The 21,182-nt window shown below is 55.2% G+C and overlaps 1 protein-coding gene across 1 annotated transcript; it reads right to left on the minus strand.

The window, feature by feature from the left end:
- Nucleotides 1-16,529: 16,529 nt before the first annotated feature.
- Nucleotides 16,530-20,464, minus strand: LOC104634300 (BTB/POZ domain-containing protein KCTD12-like). Its single transcript, XM_075763738.1, has 2 exons — nucleotides 20,336-20,464; nucleotides 16,530-18,692 (listed from the first exon to the last, which is right to left on the minus strand). Exon 2 carries the CDS (start codon nucleotides 18,666-18,668, stop codon nucleotides 17,778-17,780), a length of 891 nt encoding a protein of 296 aa, XP_075619853.1. The 5' UTR covers nucleotides 18,669-18,692; nucleotides 20,336-20,464; the 3' UTR covers nucleotides 16,530-17,777.
- Between the last annotated feature and the right edge of the window lie 718 nt (nucleotides 20,465-21,182).

A 21,182-nucleotide genomic window follows, 5' to 3' on the forward strand; every position in this document is an offset into this window, starting at 1 on the left:
TGCCTGGGGAGGAGAAAGGGCAGGTGATGGGTAGAAAGGCTCCGGTGTCAGCATGACTGCGAGCGGCCGAACCCCGTGGTCCAGCATCTCTTGCCTCTGCCCATCCTCAGAGGATCACTCTCTGCAACGTGTCTTTAACAGAAGCAGGGTCAAGGCCGGGATGTTTTTTACCCCTGTCGTTTGTGGAAGAATTAATCAGAAAATTGCAGTCCACAAGGCTTTAAGGTTGGAGCTAAATCCCTTTAAATTGGTGTCACTGAGCTCCCATCCACCGATTATTTAAGTAATGGCTAGATTTTTTTATTTTATTTGGTTCTAGTGTTCAGAAGAAAAAAAAAAAAAAAGAAAAAAAGTCCCAGATTTTGTTTCAGATCAGATGTGAAATGGCATGAAACATGAAACACAGCTTTGCTGTATTACATCTCCTTGCCAGCTACGCAGGTAGGTGAGGGCAGACACTGCCCTGCACGCCGGGAAAAGCCAGCCTGCTGTGCGGGATTGCCAGGAGGAAAGACGAGGGAGGAAGACAAGCCTGTCGCTATCTCTTCCCTGTTAAAATTCACATCAAGGCTGATTTCAGTCTGGTTGTGGCACGTAAAGGGCAAAAAAGATGCTGCTGGTAGTGAGGGGTACCTTCAGACGGTCTGGTTTTGGTGGCCCTATGGTGAGCCATAGCTTCTCCTTAGAAATAAGGGTCTAGGCAGAGAAAACCACAAGTATTTTGTGAAGACAAGAAGGAGAAAGCCCCTGGCTGAGAAGCAGGACTCCTCTTTCACTGCTCCGTCCCACCGCATCCCGCGGGAAGGGCTGTGGCTGCCGGGCGGCGGGGTGGCGGGGGGGTTGCAGAAGATGCTGAGCGGAGGGGACACCGCCGCTGCCACGTGCCGTTCAGCGCTTGCAGATCAGGCTGAGGGTCCTGGGGGCTGGAAAGCCAGGACAATCTGGGACTCCTTGAAGAGCTCATGAGCAACCCCCCCACAAGCTATTGGGTTGCACGAGGCACCAAGAGCCTCATCTGGGCGCTTTCGGTTGCCTGCTGGAGTCCTCCACCCTCTGTTTATTATATGGCAAGGTGTTTAAATTTAGGTGCTGTGCATATGCCCCCCACCTCCTCCCCAGCTCATTTCCTGCAGCAAGCCAAAAGAGATGCCAGTTCAGATAGGGCTGCGGGCGGAGGTGAGGGCTAATGAGCAGACCTCCTAGGCAGCAGCAGCAGGGGGGTGTGCAGGTAGGCGCTGGCACAGCAGAGGAAGAGAAGGTAATGTAAAACAGTGAGATCAGAGATAAGGCTGAGACGGAAATGAGAGCGCAGCATCCTCTCCTCGGTCACACTCAGGAGGCTCCAAGGTGGTCTAACCCAGCAGGGTGGCGGATGCAGGCAAAGAGCATCCCGGTGTACCCCCGTCTGGTGAGCGCTGGGTCTGGTGAGAAAGCATTTGCATTTAAACTGCCGGACCTATTGCTTCTCCTCTGCCAGGAGTTACACACGGCAAGATATTTATTCCAGGCTACGGCTGGATTCAGTGGCATCCCTTGTTAAAACATTGGTGATGCTTCTTGCCTTGGGACACAAAGACCTGGCCCCTAGTTTTATAGTCAATAATTTCAGGGGCCTGCCCAGGAAATGGGAGTGGATACGGATGTATTAATCCTCCCTTTCTCAGCTCATAGATGCAGGATCCTAGGGGATCATCTCTGATGGATGTTTGTCTACCCTTAAATCTTCCAGGAAGGACATACCAGTCCTCCCCCAGAGACCTGCCTCACTGGCGCTGCATGTTACTGCAGCCGATAGAAACCTTTTAGTGATGTCCAACCCAAACCCTCGCTGCAGTGAATTAAGTGTTTCTATTCCCATCCTTTCTCCAGTGACTTTACAGTGCAATTGATTACCATCCATTTTATAATTAAACCTTGCCTGATGATGGACTGTTTTCACGTCTTCTACTTTCCAGACTAAACAAACCCCGCTTCTTTAACATTTCCTAATAAGCTATGGTTTCTGAACCTCATCTTATTATTTGTGCTTCTCATCTGGACTTCCTCCAGTTCATCAACATCTTTCTTAACCCGTCAGCCCAAAGCGGGCAGGGCGTTCCCGTCCCAGTGTCAGGCTGAGAAGAACAACATTCCTCATGTCTCCCACGGCTCAGGCTCCTGCAAACACATCGCTATCTCACAGACATCTTTTTGCAGAGGTCCCCACCCTTTTAAACTTGTGCCCTTAAGCGCCGGCAAGCCCTCCCGGCTCGGAGCCACCCTTGCGTTTTACACGGGTCCTGTCTCTTCCATCATCAGAGCTGTTAATGAGAATATCGACTACAGCCACTCCGCAGAGAGACTCCCGCAGTGCCTCACTTACTGTGTTTTCCTGCTCCGACAGCGAACTGGTGATAACCGCTCCGAGAGCAATTTCAGAGCTGGCTGGGCATTTGCTTTCCGCTGAATTCATCTCAGCAATGTTTCTCGCTGTACCGCTGCAAAATCTTGCTTAGGAGAAGATCAATGTGTTGTCCTGTCCCACTGCAGGAACTTTTTGCTGCCTGCCCACCCCAGTTAGCTACAGCAGGGGCTATTTTGGGTAGGAAACCTCAGGAACAGCAGCGAGACTGCTGGGGAAAAGCCGTGAAAAGTGAACAGTCAGGAAATATTTGTATGAATAAGGCTGCAGAGCTGGAGTCACACGCTTGGGCTCATGAGCTTGCATTGTCAGTTTGGGGTTTTATCCAGCTATTTGCTGTGTGTCCTCCCGAGCTCAGCAGGTTCTCAGCTCGATGCTGGGATGCCTTGGCTGAAATGCCACCTGCGGGGCTGAAAACAGTGTGTTTGCAGCTGGCACATGGGAGGCTGAGAACCGAGGTGAGGAGGAGTATGGAGCAGTGCAGGAAGAAGGCAAGAACCGTACCCTGGACCCAGAGAGAGCACAGCCTGCTCCAGCTCTGGATGTGGCTTGTGGCAGCATCATGGTGCAGCCACAGAGTTTCTGGGAATTAAAAATCACAGCCAGCACCAGGGAGAGGCTGAGGATGCTCTTACTTTCAGCATGTTGCTCTTACTCAAATTAAACCAGAGCCCAATAGGTCTCTGGTGAACAGGGAGTGAGGGGGTATTAACAAATACCTTTATTTTGCAGGAGCTGTATCTTGACAGCCTTCCATATCCACTGCAGCTTGGGGTGCCTGGACAAAGAGCCACTGGCTCTGTTTTTACTAATAAAAACTGCCCAAACCAGACAGCATGTCATGCGCTTAGCTGCTGGCCTCGAGTTCTAAAATGTCTCTGCCAAATAGTTTTGTGGGCATCTGCACAGCTCCAAACCAACGCTTTTTAATTTGTATGTGCAGTCCAGGACGGCTCCAGGCTGCAGGGGCAGCGACGGGGAGGGGGTGGCAGCGATCTTCTGCCAGATCGCCCTGGGGAGCCAGTCCCCTCTCTGTGCGATTTTGTGTTTTAACGTATAAATTTAGCTCTGCTTTGCCTCTTGTGTAATTCAGTTTGGCTGGCAGCAGGCTGGCAGGCTGCCCAGGCGCTGTGAACCACGCGTGCTGTGCGATGAGAAACACCTTGGGCAGATGGTACGTCTGGAGCAGCCATCCCATCCCATCCCATCCCATCCCATCCCATCCCATCCCATCCCATCCCATCCCATCCTCCTCCGTGATGGAGAGGAAGGAACCAGCAACGCCACAGCTCTGCAAGCTTGTTTCCAAGTGAAGGGAACACTGCAGGCTCCCGAAGGGCAGGCAAGGAAATTCACAGGGGGAAGCAAGACCCTGCTCCAGATGGGGTGGGGTGTCCGGAGGAGACCACCTGCTCCTGTTCCTGCTTGCAACGTGGCTGCACCTCTCTGCTTCCCCCCGTCCTGCTGCCCAAGCCCTTGGACATGTGAGGGGACATGGGGCAGTAGCACGCGGCAGAGGGACAGGATGGGGAGGTGGCCCATCCTACCCATGGAAGGAGAACAGGAAAGCATCTTCCCCGAGAGAAAAAGGGCTTCTGAGAGGCTACAGGTGAGGAGAGGTCTGACCTTGAGGTGTGCAAGGGTTTGGGCTGCCATGGGTAAGGAACTTGCTTCCCACCCCCCTCTCTGGGTGCTTGACACTCACCCCATAGACCCCGTGGTCCCCAAGGGACCATGGGGACTGACCTTCCCAGTGGGTACCAGGGTTGGTGATGGGCACGGAGGAAACCCAGGCTGCTTCTGCTGTCCTCATAACAAAAAGAACTTAAGAAATCCATGAGGATAGATGAATCGCAGACACTTGTGCTTACAAACCAGATCTGAACCCCAGTACCCAAATCCTCGTGGCATCCAGCGTAGCTGACCGGAGCCCATCGAGGATCCAGCCCCTGGATGCTGCACGGGGCTACGTCAGGTGGACCCAGACCTGCCTGCCCAGACCTCACCTCAAAAGCATTAGTGCCAGCCCCAGCCATACAGAGATTAGAGCTGCAGGCCCAGTTTTAAATCTAAAATTATTTATTCTGGATTATTTTTTGTTTTTCCTTCGTCTCCCCTGTGTTTTTCAGGTTTGCTCCCCGCCCCAGCAAGGCTCAGATTCAGGTAGAGGCAAGGTCCCCACGTCCTCCGCAGTGGGGATGGGCCCCACAAACTCATTTCACAAGTGGCTCACCCGCTGACCCGGGGTCTCCAGATTACCAAGGGCTGAGCTAATGCCGAAAGATCCCAGACAAGCGGCTTTCTCAGGAAGTGCCGTCCTGGAAAACGCAGCCCGAGAGAAAATAAACTCCCCCAAGCCACAGAAAAAGACCCAAGCCTGCAATTTCTTCCTTGCTGTCTGGAAAAGGCTGGGGCAGTGTTTTCCAAAAGGTTAAAACACAGGGTAGGGATGTTATTTTAGTGAACGGCTGAGCCCCTTCAAACCTCCCGACAAATGGATGTGTCCCCGAGCCCTGTTTGTGCAGATGCAGCGTCGGGCTGGGCTCCGGGCCACGTCCTCCCCCCGCGGGGACGGCTTCGGGCTTTGGAAAAATTACGCACGGGGGGGAGTGGAAAAGAGGCTGTTTTGCAGGTGGTGCTGAGTTATTCCAGACGTGGAGAGCAAACGCAATCGCGAATGAATGGAATTCCCTCCTCCACCCGCCCCCTCTCCCCAAAAAAGCATGTTGGTGTCTGCTGGTAATTAAGGCTGTGGATTACGGGCGGGGGGGGGGTAGTACAGGGGGAAGCTGGGGATTTGGGCTGTCTGCGGTGAGGGGATGCTCTGTGGAGGATGGGACCCTCCGTCACGGTGGGCACCTTCACAGTGATGGAGCTGGGCTGTTTTCTGAAGCTCCACGGGAGCTGATTCGGGGCAAGAACCCTGCCTGAGCCTGTGCTTGGTCCTTCGCTTGGCATCCCACAGCTCAGCCTCCCCTCGCTCCAAGCCTCAGTCTTGGTCAGCATCAACCCTTCACCCCAAAGTCCATCCCCAGCTGCACGCCAGGTTGCTGGAATTCACCTATTTTTCACAAATTTGCTTTTAAAAAAGACATCCTCGGTGGCTGAAGACTTGCCTCTTCAGCCACAGACCTAAGGGTACAACTGGTGGGTGCCAGCCCCGGGCTGCCGAAAAGGGAGGAAAGTCAAATGTGGAGCATCTCTAGAAATGTACAGTAACTGCTAATGGCTCAGCCTTGTGAGAAACAGCTTTAACAGGAAATAATTGCCTGCTCCAGGTACTAAGGCAGGATGAGGGGACCTCCCTGTTTGACACAGCCATTCAGCGACCGTACGCACGGAGCATCGGGGCTCTGCCGCTCCCTTGTCTCATTCAGCAGCTGGCAGAGGCATCCGTTGGTTCATTAACTCGAATTTCCCAATCAGTTTTGCTACCAGAAGGACCATCTATTATTGTTTCACAGGAAACCTTGCACATGGGTCGCTCCAGCACGCCGTTATTTTATCGTGCGTCATCAGACCTCCCATGAGAGAGCTTCGCTCTCTTGGTTTGGTGCCTGGAGTCTGTGTTTGCTTAATGGCCCTCTTTCAGCACCGGGTCACTTTTCTGCTGTGTCTTCCCTGGCACAGCCTGGGTCCGACTGATGGGTACAGAACCCAAAAGTATCCAGGACAGTGGTGGATGTCGAGCAGAGAAGCTGGTTTTGGATTGATTGGCTTCTTGCGCCATCCCCTCGTGGGGATGGGTGTCAGCAGGGGTACTCTGCAACTTAGGTGTCTCTGGGGGCTCCTGTTGGAGTCCGTGGAGAGACATCTGCACCTCTAATGCCCCTGTGTTAGATGTCTAGGTGTCATCTCCAGACAGGCGTCTGACCCGCCGGCACTGCTTCCTTCTGTTGGGCAACCGCTGCCAACATCAAAGGTGCTGGGGACAGCTAGCTCAGACTTTCACATCCAGTTTGAAGATGCTGAAGTGAGAGCAGATCAACCTACTTGATTACACGAACCGCCAGCTTCAGGCAACTGAATAATCACTTTTGGCAACGGGTCTGTTTTGAAGCTGCAACCTCAGCTGTAACCAGCCTCCCTACTGATGCTGGCCTCGCATCGATAGTCCCCTTCCTGCCAGAGCACTGATATACGGAGAAGGGGATGACCGAGCTCCTGGGGAACACTGTCTCCTGCTGCCTTCCCACTTCTCCAGGCCAGCTGCCAACCTCCAAGGAGGTGATCCATGCTTTGGCATCGCAGGACCAGGGCTCAGCCTGAGCACACGCGTTATGCTACAGCTGTCTTGACACCCTCCAAGTTTTCCATCCAAGCTCTTGATAATTATCTAAGAGTACACAGCGCTGCTGATCTTATCGCTGGTGGGATGTACATCTGCGCAGAAGGTCCCAGTGACCACTGATAGCTGGGGGATGTCTGTAATTTTGGCCATGAGCACACGGAGGAACCTCCTCTGCCCTGGGTGGGCTGGGGAGCTGTGCACATCCCTGTAGGAAACCTGCAGCCCCTGCTTGATGGTTTGTACAAAAATTCCTCCTTTCTTCATGTTATAACGCTTTCTCCTGCCTTTTCATCAAAAGATAATTTCGGTGGGGAAATTTTTCATGTATTTTTAATGATTGACTACACAAAGAAACCCAAAGTTTCTGGAATTAAAAGCGGGTAGGTTTGAATATGGGAAGGGAAGGGAAGGGAAGGGAAGGGAAGGGAAGGGAAGGGAAGGGAAGGGAAGGGAAGGGAAGGGAAGGGAAGGGAAGGGAAGGGAAGGGAAGGGAAGGGAAGGGAAGGGAAGGGAAGGGAAGGGAAGGGAAGGGAAGGGAAGGGAAGGGAAGGGAAGGGAAGGGAAGGGAAGGGAAGGGAAGGGAAGGGAACTGCACTCCTCCAGGAGGAACCAGCACTGCTGGGGTGTCTGCTAGTAAATCTAAGGACAAGGGAAGGTTTCCTGACTCCTGCCAGCCCTCTGCTTGTCAAGAGACAGGGCGGTTTGTCCTTCATCGACATGACACTGACGGATGACCTCAGCTCCTGCAGAGGGAGGGAGGGAGGAGAGCTGCCTACGGTGAAGGTCCCCGGTGCTGAGACCTCACCACTCCTGGCAAATACAAATATATCCCGTCACAAGGAATAATCTTTGCTTTCCAGAGTCTGCAAAAGCGTGGTTTGCTGGAAGGTGGGGTTAGCTACAACACTAAATCCAGGGGGGTGGGGGGTGGGAGGGACATGAGCACGGAGGTATTTGGCATAACAAGCCCTTATCGTAACCCCGTCCTGTTTTGCTAGTGTGACTTCTAGAAGACTGGGAATCCTTCCAAGCTAGGACCTGGGGACTTCAGTTCCCCTGGAGAATAATTATGGTTAAAAGGCTGCAGGGTAGGGCGTCTTGTTGATTTTTTTTGTTCCCCTGGGGTTTTGTCTTAAATCCTCTCCAGGCGTGCAAAGAACAATAATATTTTGGGAACGCCCATAGGGAAACATTGGCCGTACCCTCGGTTTCTTCAGGTTTGGAGTTGCTCCATGAAAGTGACTGAAGTCAAAGGAGAAGTTTCCACTTACACAGATGAGAAGCTGGAAAACCAGCTGCATTGTACATGAATTTAAAAAATGCAAGTTCCGCAGAAAAGAAAAAAAAAAAAAAAGTCACAAATGTCAGGGCAGCTCTGTCTCTCTGCCTGCTCCAAGATCACTGGTAAACGCAGGAGCTCTTGGACGGCATGGGAAGCCCTGGGCAGCTCCCCTTCCCGTGCAAAGCCTGCTGTGAAATATCGGGGAGCAAGCTGGCTCCCCCTCCGCAGCGTGCGGCCGGCCGAGGTATGATCCTGCTTTTTAGGGTGCCAAACTCGCTGCCGCAACGTCCACGTGAACAGGACACGCAAACCAGATCCCGTGCGAGCCGGGCAGCCCGGGGACCCAGCAGAGACACCCCATCCCTGGGGGCACTTTGGGACAGGCAGGTCCCTGGCAGAGCTGCGGAGCTGAGCCAAGCCGGGGGAAGCTTTGGTGACTGCAGGGTTGCGAAACAGTTTCCTGTTTACTTGCCTCTTAGTTTTTTTTTTTTTTTCCTCCGTTAACTACAGACTTTACCTACTAAACTGTTGCTTTTACCAGCAGTGCAGGGGAAGGTCCTGTCCCCTGCCGCCCTGTTACCCCCGTTCCTCTTCCCGAGGACACGGTGGCACACATGTGCCCACCCTCAGCATCCCTGCACTGACCCTCAGCATCCCTGCGCTGTCCGCTTGCAGCTGGAAAAGACCATCCTCCCGGGGGGCTTAATGGCATTTAATCCTTTGAGTTGATTAAAATAATATATTAACCAGAAAACTCAGGCGTAATGGGAATAATAGATATACGCGGGGCGTAATTGCGTGGCGAGTGGGACTTTGCTAAATGAGCTGTAATCTGTTGGGCTGCTGTAGAGGGGAAAGATTAGAGCATTATTCTTTTTTTTTTGGTTGAAAGGCTCAGCTCTGAGGAAGTGATCCCCAGCTGGGGCAAAACAGCGTAACTCAGTGGGTTTCTGATTTATACTGTGGGGACTGGAGGCTATTTTAAAACAGGTTGGCTTACAAGGGTGAAGTGCCCTCTCTGTGCTTGCTGGCTTCAGGTCCCTAGGTGGAGAGCAGACGTGGACAGGCTGTGCCCTGCGTCACACTGGACCAGGCGTTTTGTGATGGCTCAGAGGGGAGGGAAGTGCTGGGGTATCCGTTTCATCACCCCCCCAGGAGAGTTTGGCTCGGCAGAGCATCCCCATAAGCACCAAAAAGGATTGGTTTGCCTTGCACCTATAGGTTGGGGAAACTGAGGCAGGGTGAGCTGGGTGAGGCTGCAGCAGTGCAGGGTAAGGCTGAACCCCGTGCCCATCCCTGCACCATCCCTGTTCCAGGTCGGGATGAGACTCCAGCACTCCTCACGCTGCTGCTCCTGGCGCTGCAAGGGAACCATTGCCACCTCCGCGGGGTCCCTGAACCGCGGGAGAAGCAGAGCCTGGTGCATCCAGCAAAGCACAGACCCGCCTGGCTGCGCAGGGATGTGCAAAGAGGATCCTTGCTCTTTTCCCTTGCTCCTGCTGCTTTTTCCTCTGCAATACACCCAGTGAAGAGCTGGCAGAAGCCCTGCTTCGGGTTCGCTAGACCTCATCTCTTTGGGCCATCAGCTCCTCTGGCTACAAGTATCTGCTAATCAGGTACTGATAAACACGGTCTGGCCAACCCTGAAGCACAAGACCGGGTTAAGGAAAACTTGAATTTTTTTTTTTCTTTTACAGTTTCCTTTATTTACTCTTTTTTTTTGGTCATTGAGCCCTAAACATTTATGCCTTTGTTTGGTTTTTGGTTCTTAGCCCTCCCTTGTCATGGAAAAGGGCTCTGAACTAAAATCCTAACAAACTTGCAAGATGAATGTCTAGTGAAATCGCAGCTTCCAGCAAAGCCGAGAGGGCTGAGGCAGCCACGCAGAGGCTAGCAGAGGTCCACAAGCGTGGCCCCAAGGGTGGGCAGAGCAGTGCTTATGTGGATGCATTTTGGGGGTGGTGGGACGGGATTACCGGTGCAGAGGAGCCCCGAGCTGGGGCACAGCAGCAGCATTGTCTTTGCAGATGCCAGAAAGGAAACACCCCCCCCCCCAGGAGACTGAGCTGCACCCCAGGCACCCCGTTAGGGAGTCTCTGTCTTTTGGGACACTGGCAGGGAAAGAGGATCCTGGCTATGCCACCTCTGCCTTCTCCCTGCCCTTAGGGAGAGCTTTGGAGGGGCAGCCACCCCTCTCCAGGGGTCCCCGGAGCAGGAGAAATGAGGGTGCAGGCTGTGCAGGTGGGGGGGAAGCTAGCTGCAAGGGACTTTTTGGAGAAGCGGTGGTTCCTCTGCCCCCAGTGCCCGTTCATGGGATGCAGTAAGGGGAGGGCAGTGGTAGACCCTGCTAGCACCGGCAGGCATCTCTCCCCGAGGACAAGGATGTTCCTCCTGCCCCTAAAGGGTACAACCAGCACCCAAAACTGCTCATTGTCACGTGCCCAGCCCTGGTTTTGAGTGGGGATGGAAAAATTTCACAATGCAGGGGATGAAAGAGTGGTGTGGCAGATGTCCACCAGCCCCTCCAGAGGAAGGGCACCATACCCCAACCACGCTGAGCACCCCCCGCGGTCCTGCTCCGGGGCATGGGCTGCAGCCAGGAGCTGATGCTGGGGTGTGCAGAGGGGGAATAGCAAAGCCTCAAGCCGGTTGTTTTTATTGCTTCTTTATATGGCAACGATTCCTCGTGCTCCACTGGGAGCTCCCAGGGCTGCTCCTGCCCAGCCCTCCATGTCCCGCTCTGCTAGGAGCACCGAGGTTTTACAGCCTCCTCTGCGGAGCGGGGAGCATGAGGGCCCCTCCGAAAGCCCCGTCTGGAGGGTGATCCCCGCTCCCAGGCTCTGGTGGCCCTCGTGGCCCCAGGCTGCGTGGCGGCTCTGCGGCTGTGTGCCCTGGAGCTGACAATTTGGGATGGCCGTGCAGAAATCCCCAAGGCTGCTCGCAAGGCTCCCGTACCCTCCCATTGAGCTTTACTCTGGATTTTTATGTTCCCTTTCCTTAAATAAAAAGTTCTTGTTTTTAGAAACCCACTCATTTGTCCCAGTAGTTCTCCTGCTGCCTCTCCATTAGGGACTTTTCCTTCTGTCAGAGGTACCACCGCCTCCCTCCAGATCCAAGCGACAGGCAGAGACCTGCTGCAGAGTTCTGCGGACGAAGCGGCTCTTTTGCAGGTCTCTGCCTGGTTATCCTCCGTCACCAACACAGCGTGCTCACGTCTGCCAGACTGCTGCAAGGTGCATCTCGGGCTCAGATGCCTTTCCAAGCTCTAGGGATTGCCCTTAACCTCTCTAACCTCGGGGGCTATTTGACCACGCGCCTTGGTCAAACTATGCTGCGATGAAGGAAGAGCTGGTACGAGCAAGCTGCTGCCCAAGGCAGAGGCGCGACGAATGCTCTACAGGCTCAAAGCATAAGCAGTAAGCATCTGAGCATCCTTCATCTTCCAGCTCTGCTCAGTACCTCGATCTGCCTGCACAGGGGACCTGTAAATTAAACACGAACTCGACTCTGGTGCGCTCCAGGGCTCGCCAGCTCCTGCACAGGCTCAGCAGGCTGCTTGTCTGTGGAGCTTGCGGAGGGCGGGGAGCCCACAAATTCTGTTTTCTTGTGTGGTTTTGCTTCTTAAAAGTTGAGCTCATGCTCTGGGCGGGGGGGCGGGGAAAGGGATTTGAGGAGGTCTGCTATACCCCAAAACAGATTTTCATGAGACTAGCAGTCTCCTAGTAGTTGAAACACTGCCAGGTTGGAGTGAAACTAGCCCGCAGACTCAGGTCCTTTAAGAAAAGGGAAGGAACACGCTGTGTGAGGTTACACAAACCTTTCTCCTTAAGAAATTGAGCTAAAACCATCTAGGCATTGGGGGCAGCTTCCTCAACGTTGAAGGGACCTGCACGTTTAGAAAGGGCTGAGCAGCCTGAAGTAACGGAGCCCTCCTGGGTAACGGAGGACGTGCATCCGAATCGCATCTGAAACTTGGCTCCCGCTTGTGGAACGGCCCCAAAATCTACAGCACCCTTCCGTGTGCTTGTGGTGAGAGGGGGCTGTTCTTCCCAGCCACGGTCCCTGGGGTAGGCACCGAGGTGTCCACCATCAAGCTCTCCGAAAGACCCTGGGCAGGGGATTGAGCTGAGCTGCTGTGGCCTGGGCAGGCTGCACCAGTCTCCGTCCTCTGCCCGTGGTGGCTTTGATACGGTTCCTCCCATCAGGGATGGGTGGCCTGGGCTCAGCTGTGGCGTCAGCACATGCTGAGGACCTCAGGACAGGAGAAAGAGGATACGACGTGCTCCTCTTCCCTGCCTTCCCACAGAGGTCCTCTAAACGATGATGAGAGGACCACGACAAGGCCAGGCTCCGTCTCACTCGCTCCAACGATCAGGAACATCGGATCATCCCTGCCTGCTAGCCCCGACCAGCCTTTGCCAGAGCTCCTAAATTAATCCAGCAAGGCTGGGGCTCGTACAGCTCCTCCGGTAACACCAGCCAGGTGATCTGTGCTTCCCATACAAATGCTCTTCTTCAGGCTGCTGGCAGGAGAGACTTTTTGTGTCCCCGATTAGAATTGCAAGAGAGGACGGCACTCGACAGTACGCAGTAAAGAGCTGTATTTATCCTCTATAATTGCTGCACGCTCCTCAGCCTCCTGCTGAACCACATCATCCAGTTTCGGGCTGAGTCTAGGAAACCACGGTGCTGAGTTTTCTGTGCTCTAGTCTGTGAACAGGAAGAAAATCTATTTCTGATGGCGGATTTGTCCCGCTGCCCTGGGGGGCTGGGACGTGCCCTTTAGGGTCACTTTAAGGATGCTGTTGGCAAAGCGGACGCTGCATCACAGCGTATGTAGCCTGGAGGAGGGTAGGGAGGGAGAGGGGACAGACATCTGGGATGCAGGGGTTGTACTGTGGACTCAAACATGATTTAGATGAAATCTGGTTTAGTCTATTTGCAAGAACATATTTCCGTCAGATACTGTACAGCTCTCGGGGGGGGGGGGGGGGTGGTGTGGGGGTGTGGGTGGGTAATAATTCCCAGCCACCCGCCACCTAGAATTAAGCAAAAGTTTTTTTAACGGCAAGAGCCTTTTAGGAAAACCATCTGCACATCACAAAGTCACAAAGTCTAACCTGCTTTAGCTCAGAACAAGCTGTCAGCACAGGTTGAACAAGCTTCATTTGGCAAAGTGCTCCTGCAGCCCTCCGCCAGCTGCCGGAACAGCTTACCCAACCCAAAGCATCTTCTGGCTCTCACGACTTCCAGAAAATGCAAACACTGACTGCTCAGCTGCATTTCCTCTCCTGCTTCTCCCGTGGCCCCAGGAAGGAGGCCCAGAGGCTTCTCCATGGCTGGCCAGAGCAGAGCAATGCTCTGCATGTTGTCTCACCTCCTGCCAACTGGTGTCAGCTGCTAAACCGAGCCTAAAAGCTTTGCTTTGTTAAACCCTTTCCTACAGAAAACATCCAGGCTGCAGTTTCTGCACCAAGAATTGGAGAACCCCCATCTCTCCAACAGCTTTTCTCAATAGCTGTTAAAGGTAGGTTTTTTTGGGTTTTATTTTTCAGATTAGAAGAGGTCGGTTACAGCTTCCAGCTACCGCTGCTTCTACCCGTTCTGTGCTTCTTGATCAGTAAGTCCTTCGCTATTCCAACACCGCAATCTAGTCAGTCGCGATCTTTGTGGTGCGCTGAGCAGCCTGGGCTTCTCGGGTCTCCCATGGCAGGATGGGATTTCTAGGACAGGGATGGGGTTTTCTGCCTCTAGCCTCTCTAATCTTCTGGACCCCGCAGGACCCTGCTTCTCCTCTTCCCAGTATTGATCTGCTCCATCCTCATTGCTTCCTGGCAGGATGGGGAGAGCTCAGCTTTTGGGCAGGACAGGACCTTTCTGCCACCGAAGGGGGTCCCCTTAGAGAGGGGCTGAAGACAGAACTAGGAGATAAAACGTTTTCAGATGTTCTCTTGGGGTGGCAGAAGTGTCTGGTGGAGACAGACGGAATTTGGCTTTTCCTTATGGGGAAAGCTGGGTTCTTGCGGTTTTTGTGCAGAACGAGACGCCGAGCGAATAACCAGCAATTTGTGGGCAGGGTGCTCGCCTGGGAACGCAGACCCAGCCCGAGTTCATGTTCTGCCTCATTTGCACAAGGGATATTATTTTGGGATGGATGATTTTCTGGGGATCTCTAAATGAGAGAGTGAGTTATATTACCCCTCAGAGAGCAAACAAGCTTTGAAAGCTTAAAGCCCTTTATGAAAACATTCCTCGGTTTCTGGTGAGCTCAGCAGCTGCTGAGCTTTGCAATGAGACCGGACGCCTTCCCAAAGGACGCTCTCCCCCACCGTGGTCCACGCTCTTCCACGGGGGACCTGCTGCCACATGGAGACCCCCCCCTTGGGTTGTGGGCTTCTTACGCTGTCCTAAAAACCATCCTCGAGGCCAAGGTGCAGGTGGTCTGGCATCTGGGGATGGACCAGCTCTAGCTTAGACACAGTCCCCACCTCTCGTTCACAGCAGGACTCCCTTCAGAAAACCCGATGACTGCTCAGCGCCGGTCAGATTAAAATAATCACAGGGATCCCTCCCGGCCCCAGGGTTTTGCAGCCGACGTGGCTAATCCCCCAACGCACACACAACCCGTTCTTACTACAGGTGTGCACTGCACTCTGCCCGCCCACGCACAGCCCACGTGCCCGTCCTTGGACGTGCCAGCCCTCCTACGCTGGATCAAAGCCACCCATGGCCAGATCCTCTCCAAAGCCCTGGACCTGCAGTGTATGTGGAGGATCTTTGCTTACAGCTCCGAGATACGAAGAGGCTGCTGCCACCAGCTCCTCTAGCAGGATCTGGTGCTGTGCTTCAGTGCTAGCTGGGGGGGCATCGACTTCATCCAGTTGTGCACTGGCAGAAATCACTGCCTGAAGAGCAGGGTCACACCACCTCCTTGGGAAGGAAAAAAAAAAAAAAAAATCACCTGCAAGTCCAACATCCAGAAGGGAAGGAAACTGAGCAACACTTGATTTTCCCCTTGAGTCCCTAAGGACATCCTGGGTGGTGGGAGATGCTGAGGGGAGATCATCACAAGCTCAAGGACAGTAGGGTCTCAGTGCTTTGAAGAAGCCCAACGCAGAGACAGACCACCACGGTTCAGCAGGCAGCTTGAGGTCTGGAAACGCACTGAAACGCCGGCACGTTCCTAGGAAAAGCCAGCAAAACAGGCGACAGCAGGAAAGCACCTTCTGCACTGTCTCCTTGAAGCCCTGGAGACCGGGAGAGCTTCCCAACTCACTTCAGCCATCCCCACCTCGACTGCCCTGCCATGACTGTTCAGAGGATGAGGACCTCAAAGCGATGGTTTCTCCGTGCCACCCTTTCCCTGCAAATGGTCTCTCCTAACGATCTCATTAACCAAGTTCTCCTCCCAGCCAGGGGCAGCAGCAAAAGGACACTCTTCCTATTACTACATATATGCAAAGAAAAGAAACAAACCCAAATTTGTTGTATTTTTTGTAGAGATAGATGTCAACAGATGTGGTTTTTTTTTCACAAAGTATCGGTTTTCATGAAAACTGTCTGGCTCTAAAAGGATTCAAAAGTAAACTCTTCTGCTCCGATCCTTTTTCACTCAGAGTATTGGGTTTAGCAGCCCAGATCACATAACCCAACAGATCAAAACCACCTAAATGTTGACTTTGCCATTACGGTCTCTCCCTCAGGAAAAATGCTTCCTCCTGCGAGATCAATTTTTCAGTCCAGTTCCAGAGGGGAAAAAGCAAATTTCAAAACACCAGCGTTTCCCACAAGGCAGCAATTTCTTTTTTCCAATCAGTCCTAATTACTAATGATCAGAAAAAACCTTTAGTTAAAAAAAAAGCCAAACCCAAAACAAACAAGCAAATGTGTCCCCTCCCCCTTCATTGAAAAGGTTTTAATTCTGTCCTTCAGCCTCTCTCTCTCCCCACCCAGAGCTCAAGTTCCTTTTTCTTTTCTTTTTTTAAAGCCAGTTGTCATTTCCTCTTCGAAACGCCGTTGCAACGCGGAACGGGCCCTTATAAAAATACCATTTTCACCTTCCCCTCCGTCAGGGCAGAGGATCTGCCTCGCTGGAAAGTTTTTGCTCGCCCCGCGTACCAGAAGACCGCAGCCCTCCCACCTCTTCGGAAACCGGCTGCAAACCTTCCTCCCAACCCAACCCCAAGGAGAAATGCCCCTTTGGCGAGGCGATCCTGTAGCTCCCCGCACCGAGGGCTTCGCAGGGGCTGCTCAAGAAGCAGCCAGAGGACCAGGGCTGGATGGCGGGCGGGAGGGAGCCAAGAGCCGGCAGGCGCAGGCAGCGGTTGGGGACGTCAGGCAACCCCTCGTGCCAGAGCTTGCAAGACCCCGTTTGAGCGACAGGGATGAATGCATCATCCAAGGCTGGCCTGCAGCCGGGTGGACCTGACCGCTTGCACCAGCATCTCCGCAGGGATGCGCTGAGTTGCAATTCGGCATGGTGGGGATGGGAGCGAGGGTTCAAGGAGGAGGAAGGGGCAAGGGGTCAGAGGAGGGCAAGAGGTCTCCAGGAAGTTTGTCTTCCTTTCTTCTCCTCTTTATTTGAATCCAAACGCTAAAGGACATTGCTCCCTGCCCACACGCCAGCGCTGGTGTCCTGCTCGAGCAACACCTCCGGGTGCACAGGGCACGCACCCAGCACTGCCTGCTTTGCACCTCGGCACACGAAGACGGAGGCGAGTCATTTTTGTTCCTTTATTACACATTGCCCAGGCGCAGTAAAGCGGTGGCAGCCAGCCCTAGGCCCAACAGCAGGCCTCGGAGAGCTGTGATTGCAGAGACCTTCACAAGAGACTGCCAAAGTGGCAAAAATTCTCACATCGGGCAAAGATTCCCTTTAATCTGTGAAGTCGTGGCTGCGGCCGAGCCCGACTGCCGCTCAGCCCACCCCTCTGAAGCCCAGACCGTACTCCAAAGGAAAGAAGGTACTTTTTTCCTGACAGACCTCCAACTAGTTTCAGAGATGTATAAGCATTTTACACCCTACAGCGTGTAAAGCCTTTCCCGCTTCCCCCCCCACCTCCCTCCATGTACGCATGAACAGAGCATCTGTCTATCCACCCCCTCCCACCCCACCCCCAAAAAAAAAAAGAAAAAAAGCCCCGGAGCATCCCAGAGCAGCAGAATCAGAACTGCAAACACAGGGTGCGTCTTTATCTAACCTTCCCAAGCACTGACAGTCTAAACGCTAAGCTGCTTACACGGGCTAATGGCAACACATCCGTGCTGCGAGGCTGCATCTTTCCACCCCCCCCGCCCGCCCTCCTCTCCGCTTCCCACCTTTCTCCATGTCCTTAAACCAACGCTTTCTCACTTGAGCCCCTCGGCAGATCGAATACAGCGTATGCAGCACGTTCCCGGGGAGCTGCACGGGCGCAGAGTTCAGTGTCCAACCCGGACAAACTCATCCAGCTGCAGGAATCCCAGCCCAGGGCACCGTCCAGCATATCCCTCCCTCCCACCCAAAACACGTACACGATAGTGTCCAAGTCCACACATCCAGGGAGGGTTGGGAGCTACAGGCGGCTACTGCAGAAGTCGGAGAGAGGGAAGAAGGTTGGTGGTCAGCAGCTGCTACAAGGAAGAGCCGAACAGGTTCAACGTGGAGGAAGGAGGGGGGGAAAAAAAACCCAAGAACAAACTCAAAAGGAGGGAAGGGGGGATGCTGGGATTCAGGGGTTGGATGTCTACCTTCTAGGCAACAGCCAGCACAGGAGAGGAAAGGGAGAGTCGGTGTTTGGTTTGTGGGGTTGGTTTTTTTAGTGTCACTCACGATAGAAAACATATTCGGTGTAAGAGGTCCAGATCCTGTCATCTGTCTGGTCGTGGGCGAAGGCACAGGTGCCTGTGGAGTTGCAAGCCACCATGTGGAAGCCAGCATCGGCCAGTTTATCAAAGGCTTGCTCCAGGAAGGTGAATTTGAGGTAGTACCTGGAGGTGTACCTCTCTGGGGGCCTGTCCGGGTCCCTGCTCTCGTTCAAGGTATCACCAAAGACCTCCTTGGCCAGCGACGTCTTGCCGCAGACCATGATCCGTGCCACCCTGCGGAACTTGGCATCCGTCTGGCTGTCCCTGCCCAGGGTGTAGGAGCCCCGGTAGCCGATGGTGATGAAACCTGCCCTGCGGACGTCGGTGCTGGCAGCACCCGTGCTGGCAGTGACGGCACCCCCGGGGCCACCCCCCACGGCGCTGGGGAGCGTGGCACCGGCGGAGGTCAGGTTGCGGGTGGCATCCGCGTTGGGGGAGAGCTCCTCCGGGTCGCTTTGGCATGGGTCGTCTCCCAGCGAGTTCTGCTTGCTGAGCTTGGGGGCCAGCATCTTCACCAGCTCCGGCAGCATGAAGTACTCGGCCTCTCGCTGCAGGCGACTCCTCTCTGGGAAGTGGTCGGGCAGCACCAGCTGCTGGTCCCTCATGTAATCCAAGATGTAGCGGAAGAGGAAACCGTCCCGATCCACGAAGAAACGTCCCTTGCTGTCGCGGGCCAGGGAGCGGATGTTCTTCTGGGTGAACATCTCCCAGAGGAGTGAGCCAGGCACACTGACCAAGGTGGGGTGGCGGGTGATGTAGACTTGTCCACCTACATTGAGTTCAATGATCTCGGGGAAAGGAAAGTCCTCGCTGGGTTTGGCACAGCCCGCGCTGTCTGCCAGGGCCATAGTGAGCTACCGCTGCCTTCCCACCTGCAACAAAAAGCAGCAACGTGCCCATGTTAATCCTGCCAGCAAGGGCAGCTCATCGTCCCACCGATCCCAAGGCAGACCGCACTCGCTTTGGGTCAGCAAAAAAATTCCCCCTGTCTCTCTAGGAATCTGGAAGTCTTCTCTCTTCCCTAATCCCTGGATCTTGGAATAAGCAGCATTAGCCAACGCCACCTTCCCTTCCGTACCACATGCAGCCCTCCCGGGGCTGGGGCTCAGCACCTTTGCTGAGGAAGGCGCAGTGATGCCATACTGATGTTAACAACAGGAAAGCCGGGACCGTCACACCCTGGGTCTGACCGGAGACCCACCTCACCCAGCATCCTGCCAGGCGGGAGGAGCGGCCGAGCGTGCCAGGGGAGGACCGCATTACGGCACGGCGTCTCCTGCAGAACCGGTGAGCTGGAGGGGACTTTGTAGTCCCACGCAAGGAGCACCCGCAGGCCTGCCAGAAAAGCAACGCTAGATACCACTACAAAGGACAGAGGGACAGTGCCTTTTGGCACTCCTGCTCCGTCCTTGCTCCTGGAAAGTACTCGATAAGAGACTCGAGGCCAAGCTGAGAGCAGGTGAGAGATGGCAGAATCTCTCCAAGGCTCTGGGACCAAGACAAATACTGGGCTACTGGTACAGCCTTGGGCCAGATGCCATGTATTTATACATTTTCCAAAGGCGAGCTGATTCTTAAGACATCTCTCGACACCGCAAATCAGCGCTTACATAAACCTGGCTCAGCAGACGAGACTCCTCATCCAGCCTGGCCAAACCATGCTTCGTGCAGGGATTTGGGAGACCATGGAGAAAAGGGGTTTCCCTGCATCGTCCCTAACTGCCTGGCAGGGTCGGCCTGACGCTCTGCCCGGTGTGATGTTAGTGCAGCCCTGGGACAGCTCTGAAGTTGGCTGCCTGCACCCCCCCGGGGGCTGGTCCCACAGCCAAGAAACACCAGCAAAGGATCAGCAGCACTAAAGGATCCTAAAGCAAATTTCAGAGAAACCAAAGGGCAAAGATAAAACTCTGTGGGCACTTTTGGGTGGTGGGGAGAGCTGAGCCTGCATTTCATGGCCACACATCTCCTCCGCACCCGTAGGGATGCTCAGGGAGAATCGGTTTCGAGCAAGGAGCGACTTGGGCAAGTCTCTGCCAAGGAAAAGACTGCAAAGATCGGAAAGAGGATCAGCGAGGTCCACCTGGCTTCCAGCCCCCCAAATCCTTTCCCGCAGTGGCTTTTAGCCCCTTTTTCTGGTGACATGCCCACGCCGCTGTTCCCTGTCGCTGAAGACCAGGCAGGATCCTGCCTGCGCCTGGAGCCAGCTCCCTTTGTCACGGGTGGCGGAGGCTGAGGGCTGCAGCCGGGCTGCCCACGGCAGGGCTGGGGGTCTGCGGGGGCGGGACACACACACACACACACACACACACACGGCACACACACACACACAAAGCCGACCCCCCGCCTGCACCGAGCACCTCTGCGGGCAGGCTGCAAGCCCTCCCCGGACCGGCAGAAAGGCAGCGGGACACCCACGGGGACACCGGCTCGGCCACCCCTCCAGGAGCCGGAGCCCTCCCCGGCCGGGGGATCCCCCCCTCCCCCGCGGCTGGGACCCCGCCGCCGCCCCCGTTACCTCCGCAGGGCAGAGCGGTCCTGCCGCTCCGTGCCGTGCCGTGCCGTGCCGTGCCGTGCCGTGCCGTGCCGTGCCGTGCCGTGCCGTGCCGTGCCGTGCCGCCGCTCCGCTCTGCCCGCCCGGCCCTGGCCCTGCCGTTTTATGGCCGGGAAGGCGGTGAGCGCCATCCCCCGCCGGCCCCGGGCCCGCCTCGCCCCCGCCCTCCCTCCCCGCCTCCCCCCGCTGCCGGCTCGGTCCGTCCCCCCCGTCCCTGCACCCACCCCCCCCCCCTTCGGGAAGCTCCGTGCCGGGGCCAGGCGAGGCCAGGGGATCCCGGGGAGGGGGGGGAGGGCCCGTCCCATCCCCTGGCAAAGCAGGATTTGGCTCTAATGCCACTACCCAGCTGGGCGAAAAGCGTTAGAGCACCCTGTGCCCCCCCCCGGCAGGTCCCACCGGGGGATCGGGGGCTGCCTGCCCTGCACCCCCAGCCCCCGGCTGGCCGTGGGAAGGGGACGGCAGCCCTCAAGGTGCTGCGCTGCGGTGCACGAAGTGCTTTGCTCGCTGGTGGTGCCGTGGTGGGAGTAGGCGCTGGCCCTCTGCCCCTGTTGCAGGCAGGAGCAGGCAGGAGCAGGCAGGAGCGGGTGTTTGGCAGGAGAGCGTGTCCAGCCAGCAGCCCCAGCCAGACTGGCCCAGCGGCGTGCATCGCTGGCTGGCCAGCTGTGGGGCTCAGCACAAACCGCAGACCGGGGGGCTTGGCGTGCTCGGGGAACCGCCGGCAGATGCAAGACCCTGGGTGAGAGGTGGAAGCGATCCCCCAAACCAGCTGGTTGCCAGAGCATCCCTCATCCCTCCAGCCTGTAGCCATCCT

This window comes from Balearica regulorum, chromosome 11 (genome assembly GCF_011004875.1).
Source record: "Balearica regulorum gibbericeps isolate bBalReg1 chromosome 11, bBalReg1.pri, whole genome shotgun sequence".
NCBI lineage: Eukaryota > Metazoa > Chordata > Aves > Gruiformes > Gruidae > Balearica > Balearica regulorum.